Below are 23,537 nucleotides of genomic sequence, written 5' to 3' on the forward strand. Positions count from 1 at the left end.
AATTTTGGGGAGGGGGGGTTGAAATAGGATTTCTCTGTATAGCCTTGGCTGTTCTGGAACTTGCTCTGTAGCCCAGGCTGGCCTTGAACTCACACAAAACTGCCTGCCTCTACCTCCCAAGTCCTGGGACTAAAGCCATGCACCACTACTGCCTGGCCAAAGAATAATTTTTTTAAAGTTAAACAAATAAAATAAATGGGTAAATGAGAAAAAATATGCAAAGGCACAAAAAAGAACATTTTCTGACCCTGATCTTTCATTATTGGTATTATAATTTAAAAACAAACTAAGACAATTTATTAGGCAAAAAGTAACAAGCAATCTCAAATTCAAGTAAGAAAATGTTGTAAGCTTGGCCAGGTTTTTTCTCCGGAAGCCCGGACTCCACACAGTCGAGAACGACTGCACTCCCCATCCTCTGCCTCCATGTCTCATGAGCAACGAGTCCCAAGACTGTGCTAACACACCCAGTTCAAAACGTGTTTCCATTCCTTTACTTTTGGGGGCGGGATTTTTGAAATTGGGTCTCACTCTAAAGCCTAGGCTAACCATGAGCTAAGAGCAATCCTCTTGCCTGAGCTCCCAGAGTGGTGAACAGATAGACATGTTCTTCCGTCTCCCCATTACTATGAGCAATCTCTGAATAACATGTGTTGAATAATTCAGAGGACAAATGAAACACTCAATAGAAAAGTAAAATCTGAACATGTCTTACTTTTCTTCTGGTTCCTCAGTCCAAGGAACATGGTATGATGACTTCTGTAACCCAACTCATGGTCTCTGCAAACACTGCCCTGCAAACTGTCTGCTCTCACTGCTGAGACTTGTTTCATACTTAAGCATGACTTTAACAGCAGTGACATATCCCAGTAACAATATATGACAAGAAACAGCACACATTTGCTATTATATTTGCTCAGACCTCAGAAAATGTACATTGTCAAATTTGCAAAGGTCAGATTCTTGGTTTGGGATATGTAATTTAGCACAAAAAAGCATAAAATTAATATCACTTCATTCAAATTAAGAAATAATGATTGACCTAGGACAGAGAAAGCATGAGGAAGCAAGCTCCACAGGGAGCAGAAGCCAGGAGCAAATCCAGTCCCGGGAGCCAATCCAGTCCCGAGGCACTGAAGGATCAGGAGTGAGCCAGCAAACAGATCCAGAGCCAGCAATTTTCACTGGAATGGGTACAGGGGAGTAACTGCTGAACAAGTGAGCCAGAGCCAGAGTCTGCTGAGGGTCCGGACGTGAATCTAGAACCTTCAAGGGAGTAGACCTAAGCCAGGACCCAAGTGGGTCTAGGCATGAGTCTTGGACCACCCAGGAACTAGGCCTGAGCCAGGACCTCTGCCAGTCTGGGCGTGAGTGAACCTGGGACCTCCGAGGGAATAGGCAGGAACCAGAGATCTCTGTGGGACCAGGTGTGAATCTGGGACCTCAGAGGGAATAGGCCTGAGCCGGGACCTCTGTGGGTCTGGGACATCAAAGGGAATAGGCAGGAACCTGGAACCTCTACAGGTCTGGACGTGAGTCAGGGACCTCTGAGGGAGTAAGCCTGAGACAGGTCCTCTGCGGTTCCAGGTACACCGGAGCCTGGGAACTCCGAGGCAGTAGACTGGAGCCAGAGACCTTTGCAGGACCAATACCAACCCAGGAACTTCTGCAGGAGGGGATCCAGATGGGATTTACAAAACAGGGCAAAGCCAGCAACCTAGGCCAAAGAAGGCCTGAGACAGCAAACTCCAAGGGAGCAGAGCAAAGCACAGGAGTGCTGAGCTATCTCCAGAAACACAGAGTTACCAACGGGGTAACTAGAACTGTGGCACTGACTGTGCCATGAAGAACAGCCATCTGAGCTTTGGATTCACTGGCACCTAGAAGATTATTCAACAGAATCTCAGACAGCCCCACCCACATCTATTATAGGAAAAAATGAGTAGAAAAGGTAAGAACACAAGCAACACCACAAAGAACATCAGTAAAACCTGAAGATCCTACAATAGCAAGACCTGAAGAACCAAATATGGATGAAGCAGAAGAAAATGACCTAAAAAATAACTTTAAAAGAATGTTTGAAACTCACATCAGCATATCACTTAGAAAAAAAAAACAAGGAAAAAAATCAAACTTATGAAAGAAACTATTTAGGACTTGAAAACTGAAATACAGATAATAAAGAAAACACAAGCCAAGGGAATTACAGAAAGAGAAATCATGAGAAAACAATCAGGAACCACAAATGCAAGCATGAACAGCAGAATACAAGAGATGGAAGAAAGAATCTCAAGTGCTGAGATACAATAGAAGAAACAGACTCATCGGTCAAAGAAAACATTAAGTCTAACAAAAGCTTAACCCAAAATATCCACGAAATATGGGACACCATGAAGAGGCCAAATCTAAGAATACTAGGTATAGAAGGAGAAAAATTTTAACTCAAAAGCACAAAAAATATACTTAACAAAATCATAGAGGAAAACTTTCCCAACCTAAAGAAAGATACACCTATGAAGATACAAGAAGCCTACAGAACACCAAATAAACTAGATCCAAAAAAAAAGTCCTCTCACCACATAATAATCAAAACACTAAACATACAGAGTAAAGAAAGAATATCAAGAACTGCAAAGGAAAAAGGTCAAGTATTATATAAAGGTAGACTTATTGAAATTACACCTGACTTCTCATTGGAGACAACGAAAGCCAGAAGGTCATGATCAAGTGTTATGCAGACATTAAGAAACCACGGATGCCACCCCAGACAAAAACTTTCAATAACCATAAAAGGACAAAACAAGATACTTAGTGACAAAATTGGTGGAAATAGATTTCACCAATTCCTAGCCACAAACCCAGCCCTACACAAAATACTAGAAGGAAAACTCCAACCCAAGGAAGTTGGAAACACCAACAAAAATACATACAACTGAAGGTCTCATAGCAGCAAATCCCAAAGGGAAAAACACAAAAATTAACATCACCAAAAATGAAAAATGAATTAACTGGAGATAGCAATCACTGGTCATTAATATCCCTTAATATAAATGGACTCAACTCACCTATAAAAAGGCACAGGCTAACAGAATGGATATGAAAACAGAATCCATCCTTCTTCTGCATCCGAGAAACACATCTCAACCTCAAAGGCAGATATTGTCTCAGAGTAAAGGATTGGGAAAAAAATATACCAATCAAATGGACCTAAGAAACAAGCGGGTATAGCTATCGTAATATCTAACAAAATAGACTTCAACCTAAAATCAGTCAAAAGAGACAAAGGTCATTTCATATTAGTCACAGGAAAAATCCATCAAGAGGAAATCTCAATACTGAACATCTATGCCCCAAATACAAGGGCACCCTCATATGTAAAAGAAACACTTCTAAAGCTTAAATCATACATTAAACTCCACAGATTAATAGTGGGAGACTCCAACAGTCCCCTTTCACCACTGGACAGGTCAGTCAGACAAAAAAATGAACAGAGAAATAAGAGAACAGATGGTATGCCTTAAATGGACTTAACAGACATCTATAGAATATTCCATCCAAATAGAAAAGAATATACCTCTTCTCAGCACCTCATGGGACCTTCTCAAAAATTGACCACATACTCAGTAACAAAACAAACCTCAACAAATATAAAAAAATTGGAATATCCCAATGTACCTATCAGATCACCATGGTTTAAAACTAGAAGTCAACAGCAATGCTAATTCCAGAAAACCCACAAACACATGGAAATTAAACAATGCTCACCTGAATCATCAGTGGGTCAAGGAAGAAATAAAGGGAGAAATTAAAGACTTCCTAAAATACAATGAAAATGACCACACAACACACCCAAAATTATGAGACACAATGAAAGTAGTGTTAAGAGGCAAGTTCATAGCACTAAACACCTACACGAAGAAGCTGGAAAAAAATCCCACACTAGTGAATTAACAGAACATTTGAAAACTTTAGAACAAAAGGAAGCAACCTCACCTAAGAGAACTAGATGGCAGGAAATAAATTGAGAGCTGAAATCAACAAAATAGAAACAAAGAAAACAATACAAAGAATCAATGAGACAAAGAGTTGGTTCTTCGAGAAAAATCAACAAAATGGACAAACCTTTATCCAAACTAACCAAAAGGAAGAGAGAGATTAATTATCCAAATTAACAAAATCAGAAATGAAAAGGGGAACATAACAGACACGGAGGAAATAGAGAAATGATCAGATCATATTTCGAAAACTTGTACTCCACAAAATTGAAAAGCTTAAAGGAAATGGACAACTTTCTAGATAAATATCACTTACCAAAATTAAATCAAGACCAGGTAAGCAATTAAACACACCTATAACTACTAAAGAAATAGAAACAGTCATCAAAAGTCTCCCAACCAAAAAAATCCCAGGACCATATGATTTCAGCTCAGAATTCTACAAGACTTTCAAAGAAGAACTAATACCAATACTCCTCAAATTATTCCACACAATAGAAACAGAGGGAACATTGCCAAACTCTTTTTATGAGGCTACAATTACCCTGATACCCAAACCACAAAAAGACATTACTAAAAAGGAGAATTACAGACCAATCTCACTCATGAACATTGATGCAAAATACTAAATAAAATACTAGCAAATCAAATCCAAGAACACATCAGAACCATCATCTTCCATGACCAAGTCGGTTTCATCCCACAGATGCAGGGAGGGATAATTCAACATACGAAAATCTGTCAATGTAATCCACCAATAAACAAACTGAAAAATAAAAATCATATGATCATCTCATTAGATGCCAAAAAAGCTTTCGACAAAATACAACATTCCTTCATAATAAAGGTCTTGGAGAGAGCATGGGACACAAGGAACATATCTAAACATAATAAAGGCAATATACAGCAAGTCAACAGCCAACATCAAACTAAATGGAGAGAAAGTCCCAGGAATTCCACTGAAATCAGAAACAAGACAAGGTTGTCAACTCTCTCCATATCTATTCAACATAGTTCTTGAGATCCTAGCTGGAGCAATAAGACACCAAAGGGAGATCAAGGGGATACAAATCGGAAAAGAAGTCAAACTCTCACTATTTCCTAATGATATGAAAGTTTACGTAAGAGGTCCCAAAAATTCTACCAAGGAACTTCTACAACTCATGAACATTTTCAGTAATGTAGTACGATACAAGAAAAAGTAAAAAAAAAAAAAAAATCAGTAGCCCCGATAATAAAGGGGCTGGGAAAGAAATCAAAGAAACATCACCCTTCACAATAGCAACAGATAGCATAAAATATCTGAGTAACTCTAACCAAACAAGTAGAAGACGTGTATGACAAGAACTTTAATTCTTGGGGCTGGAGAGATGGCTCAGAGGTTAAGAGCACTGATTGCTCTTCCAAAGGTCCTGAGTTCAATTCCCAGCAACCACATGATGGCTCACAACCATCTATAATGAGATCTGGTGCCCTCTTCTGCCATACAAACATGCATGGAAGGAATGTTGTATATATAATAAATAAATAAATCTTAAAAAAAAAAGAACTTTAATTCTTTAAAGAAAGCAATTGAAGAAGACACCAGAAAGTGGAAAAATCTCCCATGCTCTTGGGTAGGCAGAATTTATATAGTAAAAATAGCAATCTTAACCAAAAGCAATCTACAAATTCAATGCAATGCCCATCAAAAACCCAGAAAAATTCTTCACAGACCTCAAAAGAACAATACTCAACTTCATATGGAAAAGCAAAAAACCCAGGATAGCCAAAACAATCCTGTGCAATAAAAAAAAAACTTCTGGAGGCATCACAATCCCTGACTTCAAACTCTACTACAGAGCTACAGTACTGAAAACAGCATGGTATTGTCATAAGAACAGACAGGAGGACCAACAGAACCGAATAGAAGATCCGGATATCAATCCACCCCTTTTCCAACACCTGATCTTTGACAAAGAAGCAAAAAATATCAAATGGAAAAGAAGAAAGCATATTTAACAAGTGGTGCTGACATAGCTGGATATCAACATGTAAAAGAATGAAAATAGACCCATATCTATCACCATGCACAAAACTCAAGTCCAAATGGATCAAAGACTTCAACATAAAGCCAGCCACCCTGAACCTTATAGGAGAGAAAGTGGGAGGTACACTTGAACACATTGGCACAGGAGACCACTTTCTAAATAGAACCCCAGCATCACAGACACTGAGAGAAACAGTAACTGGGACCTCCTGAAACTGAAACGCTTCTGTAAAGCAAAGGACACGGTCAACAAGACAAAATGACAGCCTACAGAATGGGAAAAGATCTTCACTAACCCCACATCAGACAGAGGTCGGATCTCTAAAATATACAAAGAACTCAAGAAATTGGACACCAAAAGATCACATAATCCAATAAAAAAATAAAGTACAGACCTAAATAGAGAACTTTCAACTGAGGAATCTAAAATAGCTGAAAGACACTTAAGGAAATGTTCAACATCCTTAGTCATCAGAGAAATGCCAATCAAAACAACTCTGAGGCCGGGCGGTGGTGGCGCACGCCTTTAATCCCAGCACTCGGGAGGCAGAGGCAGGCGGATCTCTGGGAGTTGGAGGCCAGCCTGGTCTACAAGAGCTAGTTCCGGGATGGGCACCAAAGCTACAGAAAAACCCTGTCTCAAAAAACCAAAAACAAACAAACAAACAAAAAACAAAAAAACAACTCTGAGATTCCATCTTACACCTGAAAGAATGGCCAAGATAAAAACACTGATGACAACTTATGCTGGAAAAGTTGTGGGGAAAAGGGAACACTTCTACATTGATGGTGGAAATGCAAGCTGGTACAGCCCCTTTGGATGACAGTATGGCGATTTCTCAAGAAAATTAGGAAACAACCTTCCTCAAGACCCAGTAATACCACTTTTGAGTATATATCCAAAGGATATTCAATCGTGCCACAAGGGCATGTGCTCAACTATGTTCATAGCAGCTTTGTTTGTCATTGCCAGAACCTGGAAACAACCTAAATGCCCCTCGACTGAAGAATGGATAAGGAAAATGTGGTACATTCACACAATGGAGTACTACATAGCAGAAAAAAAAATAACGACAGCTTGAATTTTGCAGGAAAATGGATGGAGCTAGAAAATATTATTTTGAGTGAGGTAACCCAGACAGACAATTATCACATGTACTCACTCATAGGTGGTTTTTAAACATAAAGCAAAGAAAACCAGCCTACAATATACAATCACAGAGAATTTAGACAACAATGAGGACAGTAAGAGAGATTTACATAGATCTAATCTACATGGGAAGTAGAAAGTAGAAAAATACAAGATCTCCTGAGTAAATTGGGAGCATGGGGACCTTGGGGGAGGGTTGAATTGGGGAGGGGAGAGATAGGGAGGGGAGCAGAGAAAAATGTAGAGCTCAATTAAAAAATCATAAAAAAAAATTACCTCAAAAAAAAAAAAAGAAGAAAAAAGAAACAATGATCATATTACCAACATCACAGGACTACATTTGTGTGTCTCCCAATGTGATGTCATATTGTCAACTAACAGGACTGAAAATCACTTTGGAGACAAATCTCTGTGAGTGCCTGTAAGGGATTTTCTAAATTAGATTAATTGACAAGGAGAGAGCCACACTAAATGTGGGTAGCACCATTCTCTGGTTGGGGTCTCAAACTACAAAAAGGAGAAAGTTGGCTCAGCAAAATCATACCTTATTCTGTCTCCTCTGAGGACAGGGTATGACCAGTAGCATCTGTCCCTTCTGTCACATCACCCTCAGAACTATAAGCTAAAATAAACCACCCTTCTTAAAGTGCTCATGTCAGGTGTTTGTCAGTTAGACAAGCAATTAACACACTTAATCTTAAAAACATAACCTGCTTCTGAAGTCAAATCTCAAGATCTGACTACAACATGTTATTATTGTATATTATCTAGTCAATACTGTGTTGTCTTAGAAGACAAATGAAGGTATATTAGATGTGTATCCTATAACATTATACTTTTTAAAACACTGCATTTGGTGCTCTGTGACTTGAATTAATCAGTGTGGTAACCATAAAAAGCACTGATTCACCAATTCCAATAAATAAGTGTAGAGTGGAAAAGCAAAAGCACTCTAAGAACTGATGTTTTCAAAGTTAAATCAAGGGTTTCTCCCTCCTGCTCTCTCTGAGACTGTTTAACCCATGTGAGCCTCCAACTCTCTATGTAGGCAAGGGTTACCTTAACTCCTGATCCTTTGGCCTGCACCTCCCCTGTTCTAGGATTACAAGCATCTACCATCATGTCCAGTTTACATTGTAAGAGAGGTCAAACCAGGGCCTGGTGAGACAAGCACTTACCAACTAAGCTATATACCAACCCACCTGTTAAAATAAGATTTTCATAGCAAATAAAACAACCAGTAGCCAAATGAGCATTTTTGTGTCAATTCATGTGTAATACACTTCCAGTAGACAGCCCAGTGGATAAGGCAACCCTGCCAACAGTTCAGTGCTCACTGACTGCTCATTTCCAACATCTGAGTACGTACCCTTAAGGAGTAGTCACTCTCAGGGGCAATCTGGTCCATCCTTTCTTGTTTCTTGTATCCTTTCTTTCCTGCAGCCTCATCTAAATCCTCAGGAATTCTGATGTCATATTTATCCTTTTCAAAATCAAATTCTGTTGCATTTTTGTAACTGTAAGACAAGAATTTAGACAGAAGCAAAATGTAATGTCACATCGAGAAAAATGAGTAAATACTATATGGTAAGAAAAATGAGTAAATAAACAAGCAAATAAACAGAAGGCCATGGGTCAGGGGGCAAGTACAAGACAGAAGGCAGCAGGAGGACTCAGGAAACCACATCCTCCAGGAGCTGCTGGACAGAACATAACATAGGACCTCTGAGAAAGCCTTACAGTGTAGGAGGAGAGAGCAGCTTGTTGGTTCCTGGCCGCTTAGCCCCAAAATAATCATACAAAAAGTGTATTAATTAAATCACTGCTTGGCCCATTAGCTCTAGCTTCTTATTGGCTAAGTCTTACATATTAGTTAACCCATTTCTATTAATCTGTGTATTGCCACGTGGCTGTGGCTTACGAACTAAAGTTCTGGCGTCTAACTCCTGCGGGACTACATGGAGTCTCCCTGACTCCGCCTCCTTTCTTCCAGCATTCAGTTTAGTTTTCCCCACCTAGCTCTGTTCCCCTATAGCTCTACTATAGGCCCAAAGCAGTTCCTTTATTAACCAATGGTATTCACAGCATACAGAGGGAAGTCCCCCATCACCAGCACAGAAACTAGGCTCCTGGGCATTCCCAAAGGCACCTGCATCTGTGTTTACAGCAGCATCTCTAATGGTGTCAAGCTACAAACAACACACATGCTGTTCAACAGGGGAGGTGGGAAACAACTGCACCTGAACTCACAATGGAGTGTCAAGTGTGAAAAACACTGAACTAGCGTCCTTACAAAGAAATGCAAAGAGCTGGAAACACCTGCAAGGGTCCCAGGTATCTCACACCCAGAGTTAGTACCTTTATGGAACCTTTTCCATTGGACATGATCAAGAAGGTCAAAGGTTGCCTGGACTTGAGAAGCACAGCTCAAAGGAAACAAGTGTGGTCACAGCACACTGTGGGTGCTGTGCTGAGCCAAGTGCCCTGCACTTTCCTGCACCAATGACAGTACCCTGGCACTACTAACAGACTTAGAGAAAACTGTAAAGAGACAGGAGGGCCAGCCTACACATGAATTACCAGTTACTCAAAAACAAAAAGCTTGACTGAAAAGAAAGAAACCTAACCAGGAGGGGGAACAAGAAGTGAATGAACACAAGCAAAAGGAGATTCAGTACACCAGAAAAACAAATTCTAAAATGCTTCAGGTTTAATGCTATTTGTGCTTTATTTCTATGGTTCAATGCAGACTTACTTTTTTTTTTTTTTGGTATTTTGAGACAGGGTTTTGCTGTAGTATTTAATATTTAAAGGTCTTAACTGTCCAAAGAAAAGGGAAGTATTAATTTTAACTTTTAAAATTATTTTGTTTGCTTATTCTTTGTGTGTGTGTGAGTGTGTGTGTGTGCACACATACGAGACGGGAAGAGAGAACTCGTGTAGAGATTTAAGAACAACTCTAGGAAATGCATTCTCTGTGGTTTCTCACGTGGATCTGAGGGACTGAATCATATCGCCAGACTTGCCTGCAAGCTGACCTTTACCCACTGAGCCCTCTCACAAACCCAAGAACTATATATACAATTTTAGAAAGGCAAAATTGTAATCTACATTACTTACTGGATTGTTAGCTCATGCAATCTAAATTTCACAAGTTATACTTCCTAGCTACTATTTCATCTCTTTTTTTAGGTAGGTTTTTGTTTTGGGACTAGAAATGGAATAACAGACAAAGCACTACTGGAAACTGATACAACTAGGACATTTTTAGAACAATTTCAAAGTAACTCGTTGAAGCCAAATTGGGCTCAATAAAATATCCTTAGAAAACACAAATTATGGGCCTGGAGAGCACTCAGAAGTTAAAGAGCACTGGCTCTTCTTACAGAGGTCCTGAGTTCAACTCCCAACAACCACTGGGTGGCTCACAACCATCTATACTGGGATCTGATGCCCTCTTCTGGCATATAAGCATACATATAGGCAGAACACTGTATACATAATAAACTAAAAAACTAAAAAAGAAAAGAAACGAAACCACAAATCAGGAAGTATACCAACAAATGCATTTTCTATTCATTTCTAGTCTGTGTAACAAGGCTAAATATAATGCAACCAATTCTGTGTGTGCACTTTACAACGGAGATCTACATTTACCTTCTAAGATTCCAGATGATGATTCTTGTCCCCTTCTTACCCATAATAGCATCAAGTTCTGCCAGTAATTTCTGTTCCGTAGAAAAGAGAGAATGTTCCAGAATTGCTGCTAGGCTTGCTTTTGATTCTGCTAAATTAATCATCTGACGTATGTCCTTAGTTAAAGATGAAATCAACAACTTTTACACAATTATAATATAGAAGCCAACTTTAGTGAACGCAAGAGAAACCAACCCCTAAATTATTTAGAACTCCTATCAAGCAATGTGATTTCAAAAGAACACAAGGAAGATGAAACGTGAGCACGCCCAGGGCTCAGCGGAGTCCACCTATACCTCAGCAACGTGAGGCTCAAGGCAGTTCACCTCAACTCTAAAAGAGGGAGGAAAAAAGAGCAAATTCATTATTTCTAAGTGATTTATGTCAGTGAGTTCCTAAAATCATCTTGCTTTTCACTATTAGGGAAACTTTCGAGCCAAGTCAACACAGTCTCTCTTATTAATCCACAATAATCTTGAAGTAAGGAACTCCAAGGTAGGCAAAGCGGTTCATGCCTGTAATCCATGCTGCATAAGAGCCAAGGCCGGTCATCTTGTACTACATACTGAAACTCAGTCCTCTACCTCATCTGCAGCCCTGAAAAACAATCAACACATCGAGGCATGGTGGCACCTGCTCCTTCAATCCCAGCACTAAAAAAGCAGGGGGCGGGGGCCAGGAATCAATGTGATTTTTCAGGACCTCCCAGGGGAACTCAGTGAGACCTTGTTTCAAACCAAACAAACAAAACAAACAGCTACAACCATAAGCTCATTATGGTTGTCCGCGCACGCCTTTAATCCCAGCACTCGGGAGGCAGAGGCAGGCGGATCTCTGTGAGTTCGAGGCCAGCCTGGTCTACAAGAGCTAGTTCCAGGACAGGAACCAAAAGCTACAGAGAAACCCTGTCTTGAAAAATAAAAAAAAATAAAAAAAATAAAAGAAAAAAAAAGAAAAAAACGAACCCTGGGCTTCAGGCACAGGGTAAAGAAAGCATATACAGACAAGAAATAGACTATACATGATAAAAAAAAATAATAATAATAATAAATAAAAAAACCAAAAAATAAAAAAAAAAACCACAAGAACTGGGGGGCCGTAGAGTTAGTTAAGGGCACTTGTTGCTCTTGTAGAGATGGCTCAAATCCCAGTACCCACATGACAGCTCCATGGCCATATGTAACAGAACCAGGGGAATCAATACTCTTCTAACCTCTGTAGATACTACAATACACATGGTCCATATCTATATTGCAGACAAAACACTATACACATAATTTTTAAATGAACAATGAACAACAAAATTTGGATGGGTGTACTGGCTGGTTTTGTGTCAACCTGATACAAGCTAGAATCATCAGAGAGGAAGGAACCAGGAAGAGGCAGACCCAGCCCTTGGTGGATGGTTACCACCCTGGGTTGGTGGTCCTGATTTCTATAAGAAAGCAGGCTAAACAAGCCATGGGAAGCAAGTCAGTAGCAGCAGCTCCCCTCCATGGCCTCTCCATCAGCTCCTGCCTCTGGGATCCTGCCCTGTGTGAGTTCCTGTCTGACTTCCTATGATCTGGAAGTGTAAGCCAAATAAACCCTTTCCTCCTCAGCTTGCTTTCTGGTCATGGTGTTCTGCTGCAGCAACAGAAACCCTACTAGGACATGGGTAAGGCCCTGTGTGTTCTTAACTCCAACTTTAGATTGGATGGGATTGAAAATCAGTAGCTTGGAGGCTAGCCTGGTTAACACAGAGGGACCCTTCCTAAAACAAAGGACAGGGCAAGACAAGAATTGAGGAAGATAAAAGAAATGTTCCAGATTTTTTCAAGTTTCTCTGCAGCATTAATTCAAAATGAAAAGGATATGGTGTTTGTTGAATGTCACGATAGGAACAACAACATGTTCCGCCTTTATAACTTCCAAGTAGGTCTGAGACAAGAATCCCACACTCATGGTTTCTCCATTTTTGGTAAAAACTATTGCATCTTTGCCCAGTCTCATAGAACCTGACTTGAAGCCATTCCCATACAATCCAACTGGGACATGACCATTCATGGTGACTTTGTCGCTGAAGCCAAAGCTAAAAAGAAAAGAAAAATTTAAATAAACACTCATTCTTTTATTTCTAAAAATTCAACATAATACTAAGTAAAAAGCCTGGATTCAAATGGTGATTCCACCCACTCTAGGAGTATATACAATCTTGAGCAACTTGGCCCTACCCTGCGGTATTTTCACATCTCTGGAAAGAATGGGTTTAGGTACTTACACCAGCTCATCACCTGGAATGTACGGCTACATGTCTGGGTTTAACACGAGGTCTACAAACCTTCAGCTTCCAGGCCATGGATTGTTTCCTCTAGATATGAACAATTCTCTTGTTCTGAACAAGGCTATGTGGCATGATTAATGGTGGGGTCAATTTGACTTTGGCAGCATAATGAACATTTAAAGACAAGAACTTCTGCTTCTGCATTCTTCCGCTGCTCTGTACCATTTACTTCAGTACCCAGTGCAGACACTGTCACTGACTCTGCAGCCTGAGAATACATGAATTATTTTATGCCTCTTCATTCTCTCCATCTCTTTAAAGACAACATTAAAGACAACACAAGGTAAGCCTAACTTATATCAAAGTAAAAACAGCTACTATCTGTGTGCTCCACCTCTAAAGGAAGGCCGGAATTTTAGGTAAGGCAGACAAAGGGAAGGGATGATGAGTATGATGGAATTGCCTAATAACCTAGTTACAGAAAATAATGAAAGACCTAGTCACGCTGTGCATATGGCATTTCATGTTTTAAAAACAGAATTAAGGATGTAAAATGATATTTTGTATGGCACGTGTAAATTTTAAAATAGGCAGAAGCCACTATTTTCCTAAGTATGACACGTTTTTTACATACCTTAGCATTTTATGTAACTTATCTGCAGTCATCCCATTCCCATTATCAGTGAAAGTCAAGCATATACGGTCATTAATCACTGTTTTGTCAATCCAGATCTGTTTAGCATTCACATCAGGATCATAAGCATTATCTGGAAGACAAAGGGTTGAGAAATTCTGAGTCTGCATTTTAAAGAAGCCGATCATTAGAACAATGTCAAGCAATAGAATACCATTATTACTTTAAAAGCTCTGTTAGAATTCCTAAGGTTTGAAAACACGGAACCAAACTGCCTCCTTGGGCTCTATCAGAATTAGTTCTCTCCAAGCCCTTCACATCAGGCAGGAATAAAGACTGGCAAGCACTCACTGAAGTGTGAAGCACCACTGGCTCACAAAGATGACTAAAACCAGGAAACTAAGTTGAGTATGAAGAGCACTAGCAGTGGACACAGAAGCTAAGGAAGTTAAGAATAAGAAGGCCTTATTAGCTTAGCCTTCTAAGCTACATACAGATGAAAGAGTCACCTCCTACAGGATCTGCCACTGGGATTCGTGTGGCGCTCACAACTCCAGCACTGTGCACCTCTCCTTTAACATCGTTTTTACACACTCATTCTCACAACAGGCACAATAAAGGACTATGTTAAAAATGAAAAATATTTAACTTATCAGTAATAAAATCAATGTATGATTTATTCAAGATCCATCGGAACAATCTCTAATTGAAATATACTTTGAAGTATTTATTAGAAATAATGGCTTTCTGAATTTTGGACTCTTTCCCTCATACTGGGCTGTCTTATACAACCTTAATAGAAGGGGTAGTGCCTAGTTCTTACTGCAACTTGATATGCCATGCTGGGTTGCTATCCATGGGAGACCTGCCCTTTTCTGAACAGAAACTAAGGAGTGGATGGGGGAGGGGAGGTGCAGGTGGAAGGGGAGGGGCTAGGAGGAGAGCAGGGAGAGAAAACTTTGGTCTGGATGTAAAAAAATAAAAATCATTTAAAAAATGGCTTTTAAACTACTCTTCTATAAAACAGTTTAAATTAATCCTTTCCAACCACTCCAGGAAAGGTTAAATAGTATTTCATTAAGAACTTAGACTTGGTAATACAACAAAGAACTGTAGGCATGGGTATTCCTGCTCGTCTGCCACTAAAAACAAAGACACTTGCAGTGCTGCAGCACATCCACTGCAGAGTTGGGAGAAGAAAAATAAAACCACCTGGATGCTTGTTGGTTCTGACTTTAGAAAATCTTAGTATTATACCAAAGGAGAGGGGTTCCTGCAAGTGGGCAGGGTGCTCATCCTGCAATCCCAGCTCTACCAAGACTTACTGCAAATTCCAGGTCAGCCTGGGCTGGAGGGAGACCCTTCCTTAATAAACAAAAACTCAGAAGTTCCTCCTCCTCCCATATCTCAGGTAGGACCCTCCTTTGATAAAGATCCACTGTAAAACATACAAAGAAACCCCTGAGAATAGCATTTCCCCGTTTAAAACATAAGCCTAACGGGGGGGGGGGGGGGGGGGGGGGGGGCGCGACTATTCTTGCTCATGTAATTTCCTAAGAAGAAAATCATCACCTCATGATATTAATCTGGACATAATATATGTGTTGTCTCATGCTCATTAAATAATTAAGGTATATCTTGGGCCTCATCATTCCTTAGAGGACACAAGAAACCATCATAAAGTTAGCATATTAATTCTAACACCTGAACGAGGAATCCACTCTGTGTTACACTGTGAAGAGTAAGTCTTAGTAAAAACACATCTGCAACATAAACGCTTTGTAAACTTAGCAAATTAAGAACTAAAGCTATGAAAACACTTGGTAGTTTGTGGAAGGCTGGAGTAACTCATCTGATAGGAGCATAAACAACTGTTAAGTCAGTTTTTACACTAACGTTATTCAGGAATATTTTAAAAACTATAGCTGCATATTACTTTCCAGAAGTTATTAAGTTATAATTAGAATTAACAGACAGCGTATGAAGTGTCAATTTACATACCTATTAATTCAGCAACTGCACTGAATGGCCAAGTATGACTAGTAGAATTTGTATGTAAAAACTTCGGGCAAAGCTGAAACAAACCAACAATTCATATTACTTAATGCATCCCTTAATTATGAAAACAACATCCAATAAACATTGTTTCTGTGCTAAACAACACTGAAACCAAATAAAAAATGACTTAGATGCTTGCTCCAAGAATATAAAGCCTAGAAGCTGCCTGGAAGATAAGGGGAAACAACTCAATAGCTTACGACGCATCAAGACCTATTTAAAATCCTTGCCTCTTTAATGTCCACAATACCATGGCTTCCCCAAGTCCCCAAGTCTGTTTCTACATGACCCAGGCAAGATCCTGATGTCTGACAAAAATCATTTCCTAAATCTCCCTACTTTGAGACACGATTTTACAAAGAGAGTGCTTGGTTACTAGTGTACTGATTGGGTCTAATAGCCTTACTGAGCTTTGCTGGCGGCCTCTCAGAGACAGTATTCAACACTCTGAGTTGGTTGCATTATCTATTCCAAGTTTATTGCAGTTGAACATTGGCCTGGTGTGTATCCATGACTTCTTCAAATAACAAAGCACTGCAATTAATAAACTCTTAAAGTATGACTTTACTCTCTATAACAGATAAGAAGAGGTCAATAAACCCTGTTATAGCAAACTTAATTTCTTGAGCAATTTAGGCACATAATCAACTAGTTTAAGTACAATTTTTTTTAAAGGCAGGGTCAGGGCTGGTTGGGCTGGAGAGATGGCTTAGGGGTTAAGAGCACTCACTGCTTTTCCAAAGATCCTGAATTCAATTCCCAGCACCGACATGGCAGCTCACAACTGTCCATGCCATCTTCTGGTATGCAGATGGACACGCAAAGTACCCATATACATAAAAAATAAAATCTTTAGCTGAGCATGGGGGCACATGCCTTTAATCCTAGCAGTCAGGAGGCAGGCAGATCTCTGTGAGTTGGAGGACAGCTTGGTCTACAGAGCAACACAGAGAAACTGTGTACACACACACACACACACACACACACACACCACACACGCGCATGCGCAGTGGCAGGGAGGGCAGGGTTGTGTAACCTAGAATAGCCTTGAACTCACCTTAAACGCCTGAACCTCTTCCCTCCACTTCCCCAACACAAGAGGCTGGGGATGTATGTTTGACTAACATGCATAAAGCCCTGGGCTTAACCTCCAACACCTTATAAAACTAGGCATAGTAACCAAGAGTCTATAATTACATCACTTGGGAACCACGATATCAAAAATTTAAGGTTATCCCTATCAAGTTTAAGTTGCCAGACCAGTATGGTCTGTTGGAGAGCTGACTCAAGATAAACAAACAAAAACCTAGGCAACTGCCAGGCATGGTGGCATACACATTTAATCCTCTGAAGGCTGAGGCAGGGAGATTTCTGTGAGTTCGAGGCCAGCCTGGTCTACAAAATGAGTTCTAGAACAGCTAGGGCTGTTACACGGAGAAACCCTGTCTCAAAACCGCCACCCCACAAAGAAGTCAGTCAGTGGTAGTGCATGCCTTTAATCCCAGCACTTAGGAAGCAGAGGCGGGCGGATCTCTGTGAGTCCAGCTTGGTCTACAGGGCGAGTTCCAGGACAGGCTACAAAGCTGCAGAGAAATCCTGTCTCAACCCCCCCCCCCCAAAATTAAAAAGTCACTGGAAGATAAGCATGTGGCATATGCCTTTAATCACAACATTCCGGAGGCACAGTTCTCTGTGAGTCAGAGGCCGGCCTGATCTATGAAGCAAGTTCCAGGCCAGGTGAGACTATAGGGCTGTTTCAAATAGGAAAAGAAAATGAAGGCTGCCAAGGATGTAAAGAAATTGAACTGCTATGCTGTTCTAACAAAGCAGTAGGTAGATGGCAATATGGCTCAGCAGGTAAAAACTGCCTGGAATTTAGCCTGAAGACCTGAGTTCAATTCCTGGGATCCACATGGTGGAGAACTAAGTCCTAAAATTTGTCCTCTGACAACACACAACAAACACCACAGCCCGTGTGTGCTACCTTCCACACCCCAAATAAGTAAATAAACAAGGAAAGACAAGAAAGTTGTCAGGACCAAAATAAACCAAGGAAAGCCACACAGGGAGGGAAGACCCTTGAGAATATTTCCCAGGTAGCAGAAACCATCACAAAAGACTGCTAAAACCACAGTCTTGTATATAGATAAAAATATTTCTATGACCAGGGAGTGGTGTCACATGCCTTTAATCCCAGCATTTGGGAAGCAGAGGCAGGCAGATCTCTGCGAGTTCAAGGCCAGTCACACAGAGAAACCCTTTCTGGGAAAAAAAAAAAAGGAGAAAAAAATAGTTCTACAATGTAACCTGTTCAGAAACTCACTTATTACACCCTGGAGCGGACAGGATCCTTGGCCCCTTGGTATTTGTGGCCAAAGATGAGTGTTTAAAACACAACTCTTTCCCTTTTACTTTCAGCATGCTTGTCTTCCTTGGCCTCCCTACGTCCATGATTCCCGGCTACTGCAATCTACTGACACTTGCTGGGAATGTAAAATGTACAGCAGCTATGGAACACAGTACAGCGGTTCCTCAAAAGCTTAAAATGCAATCCTGCTATGGGTAAAGTTACCACACTCATCATTCAGACTTGGGTCGTAAGAAACTCAGTGATTTGTCCAAAGATACACATCCAATAATTGATGTCAGGAGTGAAGTCATGAGGACAGGCCTAGCCTACGCTGTTAGTCACTAAGCAAGTGCTTACTGAGGGAGTAAGTCTAAACAGCCCTGTGGAAAGGTTAAAGAAGTCCCTAAGACACTATCCAGTCAAGGACCCCCAATTGATAAATGCTGGGTATGTCTGAACACAGCTAGAAAAATACTTTTATATTCTTTAGAAAGTGTGAATGATCTTATTGATCAATATGGAGAAGGAAAAAGAAAAATCAAACAAAATATAAATCAATTAACCAAAGATACTCATTCATAAAGACGATGTATAGAAAATGCAATCACTGTACAATGCTAGGCACATTTGAAAGTTAAAGAGAAAAACAACCCTAAGAAAAGTAAGTAAATAAAAGTAGCCTGCACTGCCTGGGAACCAGGTATCAGCCTGTTTCAGCTAGATACACAAGGACCTCTGGGGTGGGGAGGAGACAGCAAACATCAACAAATGGTCTGAGCATTTTACTTGGAAGTATAGAAGAAAAATAAAAAAAATTAATTCACATTCTTCACTCTGTGCTTGGCTCCCAGACCTCCTGAAAGATCCTAAGATGTACATCTAACAGCTAGAGCAGGCACAGTGCAGAATGCTTCCCTAGCATGTCCACAGCCCTGGACAGGGTCATGAGGATCCCTTAATAAAGGTGGTATATGTTAAGGCTGATCCTTGACTCTTTTCTATTGATACCTGCAAAGTTCACCAACCTCTAGATTTCGTCCTCATCCAAGCATTTCATAGCTATTGGCAAATTCATGCACTTGGTGTGGTCAATAAACTATGGAAACTAACATTTATTTCACATGTCATGGAACTTTTTTCAACCATTTTGAGCGCTCATTTTTTAGATCACAGACCATACAAAAACAGGTGCCAGGCTGGATTTGGTTCAGGAGCTACAGTGTACCAACTAGTCATGAACCAAAAGCAGATAGGTGAAAAAAAATTCCGAGGTTCCCAAGAGCCCATGCCAAATTAGCACTAAAGTCACTGCCACGCCTAGAGCCAACTGCTAACTCTAGACTTTGCCACCACACCAGAGATGAATCCAGGGTCTCAAGAACACTCTATTTGGCAATGCTGCCAACTTTATGGAATTTGGTTTGCTTGCTTCCTCATTTCAATCTTTATTTTTGAAACAAGAGTTTCACTGTTACTGACTGGTCTGGAACTCATCTATGTGAACTTAGAGTTCACAGAGCTTGCCTCTACCTCTCAAGTGCTGGATTACTGGCACAGGCCAAGCTCCCTTGTTTGTTTCTCTTTATGTATACTAGGGACGGCATTCCGAGTCTTCCCTTGCCAGGCCAAGTGCTCTACCATTAAACTATATCCCTGGTTCACTTATATTTTGAGACTGGGTCTCATAAGTTGTGCAGACTGGCCTTTAGCTTGTGATCTTCCTGCCGCAGCCTCTTGAGCAACTAGAACTATAGAAACATTACCAGGCCCATTATTAATTTAATTATTTTTGAGACAGTCTTTCACTAAACCTGGAGTTCACTAGTCTGTCTAGATTGACTGGTACCTCCCCAATGCAGGGGATCTGATCTCAGGACTTCATGGTTCCAGTGTACTTTATTCAACTAAGCCATTTCCATAGCCCTTCACTTCAATCTTGAAGAGTCAGAGAACGCAATTTGTAAGGAGGTGGAAAAGGTAGGAACTTGATCCCAAAGCAACTAAACATCTAATTTACCTTTTTCTTCTGATCATGACTAGCTACGAGCATTCTTCAGGCTGTGGCTTATCTTTTTTATTTAGGAAAAGGGTCAAGAAACATGGTCCATGCTGGCCCGGAACTCTTGATCCTGTCTCAGCCTTCTTAGCACTGAGCTTATATGTAGTTGGAATTTTCTTTGGACCACCAGTAAGATCCCAAATAAAGACACAGGAATTTATTAATTATGAATGTTCAGTTTTAGCTTAGGTTTGTCCCACTCACTCTTTTAACTTAATTTAACCTGTTTCTATTAGTCTACATTTTACCTTGGGGCTAGTGTCCTGCTTCCTCCCTCTCTGGCTGACTGGCCCCTGGTGTCTCCCTGACTGTTCCTTTTCTTTCTACCTCAATCCTAAATTCCTCTTCCTATTTCATCTCCCTGCCCAGAAGTCTGCCTATACCTCCTCCCATGCTATTGGCCAATCAACTTTTTATTAGACCAATCAGGTGCATAAGGCAGGCAAGGTAAAACAGCAACACATCTTTACACAGTTAAACAAAGATCACACCTGTTAAAAGAAATAACATTTGCAGCCAGGCAGTGGTGGCGCATGCCTTTAATCCCAGCACTCGGAGGCAGAGGCAGGCAGATCTCTGTGAGTTCGAGGCCAGCCTGATCTACAAGAGCTAGTTCAGGACAGGCTCCAAAGCTACAGAGAAACCCTGTCTCAAAAAAGCAAAAAAAAAAAAAAAATAGTATTTATTTTTGGTGCTGGGGTAGCACCCAGGGCCTAACACATGCTAGGTGTGTGCCATTACACTACAATATATCCTGACCCAGAACAGAGATTTCAAACACTGTAGCAAGACTAATACCTTAGGCTAAACTGCTGTGAATGAAAGCTCCTTGAAGCTTCATCTGTATTCAAGATCCTGTATGTGTCTGGCTAACTACCACACCATGATTGAGAAATGGGATGTTGTAAGACAGCCAAAATTCTCTTGAGCTCTCTTTCGTGCCCTCTTCTCAAGAGCTGGGGATTGAACTTGGGCAGTGCACCTGGAAGAGACATTGTCCCCCTGAAATACAGCCCAAGTCCACTTTCTTTTCTCTTTTGAAAAGATTATCCAAGGGGGCCTTAAACTCACTCTGCAGCCCAGGCAGGCCTTACTCTGTACTTCTCCTGCTTCAGTCTATGCCACAGCCTGACCTTTAGTGTCATTTACCATCAACCCTGCATCAGACCTAACTTCTTCAGAGATCATGAGACACAACAGAGCTCTCCCTCTCTGCTACCTGACACTCCATCCAGTTATCTGGCAAATGGACTCATTGTGACTTTATTTTGTTGTATGATTTAGAAACTTCCGTAAGACTGGGAATACAGCGACAGAATGTTTTCCTGGCAAACAGGAGACCCCTTGTTGGATAACCCCTAACACACACTCACCACCACCACCTCATTACTCAGGGCAATCTGCTCCAGGACCTTGGCCACAACCAACACAGATTAATTTCTTTTCTTTTTAGCAAAGATTTATTTATTTTATGTATATGAGTGCTCAATCTGCATGTACACCTTTAAGCCAGAAGAGGGCATCAGATCCACCATAGATGGTAGAGCCATCAAGTGGTTACTGGGAATCGAACTCAGGACCTCTGGAAGAACAGCTAGTGCTCTTAACCACTGAGCCATCTCTCCAGCCCCAACACATAATAATTTTTATTATTTCCCTGGGAACAAGAACTCTTTGGAGCCTAGGGTGGTGTTACTCTATCCAGACTCACCCAGTTGGGGAGCAGAATTAAGGAGCTTAAACCCAGTGGAAAGAAAGAATCAAGTTGCTCTCTTTTAACTACTAAGCAACCATTTCATTAAACAGAGTATGTAACGAAAAGTCATTGACCTGGAAGATGGAAACAAGCCTCGTAAATCAGTATGATTTCTCTCTCAAAAGAAAGGGGAGTTAGGATGGCCAAACTATGGCTCAAGAGAAATGACTAATGGTAAGAGCACCTACGGCCCTTACAGAGGACGGGGTTCAGATCCCAGCACTCCACAGGGCAACTCACTACTCAGTAATGAAGGGGGATCTGAGTCCCTCTTCTCATCCCAGGCACACAGGTAGATAGCATACATACACACATGCAGGCAAACTACTCATAGACATAAAGTAAATAAATGTAAAAAAGATTGGGCAAACTATGAATAGGCAATTAAAAACATAACATATTAAGAATGCCCAACATCACAAATAGGCAGAGGCAATAAAACCAGGTAACGCACACTTGGGGCTATCACATCCCCTATCATGGCCAAATGAATGGACGCGAGGCGAATGCACTCGTGAAGTGCCGGTGGGAAACAACGAGACGTGCTTTTACCTCCGGAAACCCTTACCGTTCAGCAATGAAATATAACACTGAGTACTTTTTTTTTTTTCTGAGACAGGACTTTCCCGCCCTAAACTGTCCTAGAATTTGCCTGTCTCAGTCACCCAAGCGCTGGGATTACAGGGATGCCACACCACAGCACCCCCCAAAACCCCAACCCCGGCCGCCATCCTTCAAACATCGACCTCCTGGGCTGAGGAAGTATTTTCCCCTCCTAGAGCCTCAGGATCAGCGCAGAATAAAACTTTGCAGAAATCATCAGGTGAAGAAGCCACGCCCACAATGTTTTGGACCTGAAAGTGTAAGTCGTTTTGTGTGACCACTCCCAACTGCTTCAGAGGGTTTGTCACAACTGGCAGCGGCCAGAAGCAGCGGCAGGGGCGAGCCGGACGAGAGAAGAGGGGCTGAGAGGCCCTGCTCGGTGCGTCCGTGGAACGGTCGAGGCGGACGGACCCGAGCGGGAACCGTGTCCGCACGACAGCCCCGGCCGCCCCCGGCGAGGCCCGACGGCTCCGCGCCCGCGGCGGCACCGCTCCGGGGCGGGCGGACGGGTGGGCGGGGGAGGGCGCGGCTCCAACAACAGCTGGCGGCAGCCGCGAAGCCCGAAGAGGGCAGGCCGCCCGCGGCGGACAGGGGCCGCAGCCCGGCCCGAGCCGCCCCGCGCGCACCGATCGCCTCACGGCCGCTCGTCCGAGCGGAGCGACATGGCGGCGGCTCTGCGTCCGCGCCGCGACCCCCCGGCCACCGCGCCGGGTCCTCGAGGCGCCGCCGCCCACTGCCATCCCGCTCGCTGGCCCGCCCGCCCGCCCTCCTGGGACCCGGCCCGCTCCTCCCCTCGCGGCTGCTCACCGCGCTGAGGCGGATCCCGCTGGGTGACTGCGCCGCCATCTTGAGAGAGCTACAAAGCCAGGACCGGCCTCGGCCGCAACCCGACTGGGAAACTGCGAGTCCGCCGTGGGGTTCGCGGTCCCGCCCACTTCCGGGGC

General features: G+C 41.8%; 1 protein-coding gene across 3 annotated transcripts in view; it reads right to left on the minus strand.

Moving 5' to 3' along the window:
- Morc3 (MORC family CW-type zinc finger 3) overlaps positions 1–23,537 on the minus strand; it is a 48,274-nt gene extending 24,737 nt beyond the window's left edge. Inside the window, exons 1-6 of one of the 3 annotated variants that reach the window (XM_041673316.1) lie at positions 23,401–23,537; positions 15,769–15,841; positions 13,768–13,900; positions 12,727–12,941; positions 10,832–10,979; positions 8,544–8,691 (exon numbers count right to left, since the gene is read on the minus strand). In XM_041673316.1, coding sequence (XP_041529250.1) covers positions 8,544–8,691; positions 10,832–10,979; positions 12,727–12,941; positions 13,768–13,900; positions 15,769–15,841; positions 23,401–23,439 — 756 coding nt within the window. In that variant the 5' untranslated portion in view covers positions 23,440–23,537. Of the gene's footprint in view, positions 1–8,543; positions 8,692–10,831; positions 10,980–12,726; positions 12,942–13,767; positions 13,901–15,092; positions 15,132–15,768; positions 15,842–23,400 lie in introns of those variants that run through there. The other 2 variants (XM_041673317.1, XM_041673318.1) reach the window with 2 other exon arrangements.

The sequence above is a fragment of the Microtus oregoni genome, unplaced genomic scaffold, assembly GCF_018167655.1.
Source record: "Microtus oregoni isolate MIOR12 unplaced genomic scaffold, Mior012 000023F_ref0000262, whole genome shotgun sequence".
In the NCBI taxonomy this organism is placed as follows: Eukaryota; Metazoa; Chordata; class Mammalia; order Rodentia; family Cricetidae; genus Microtus; species Microtus oregoni.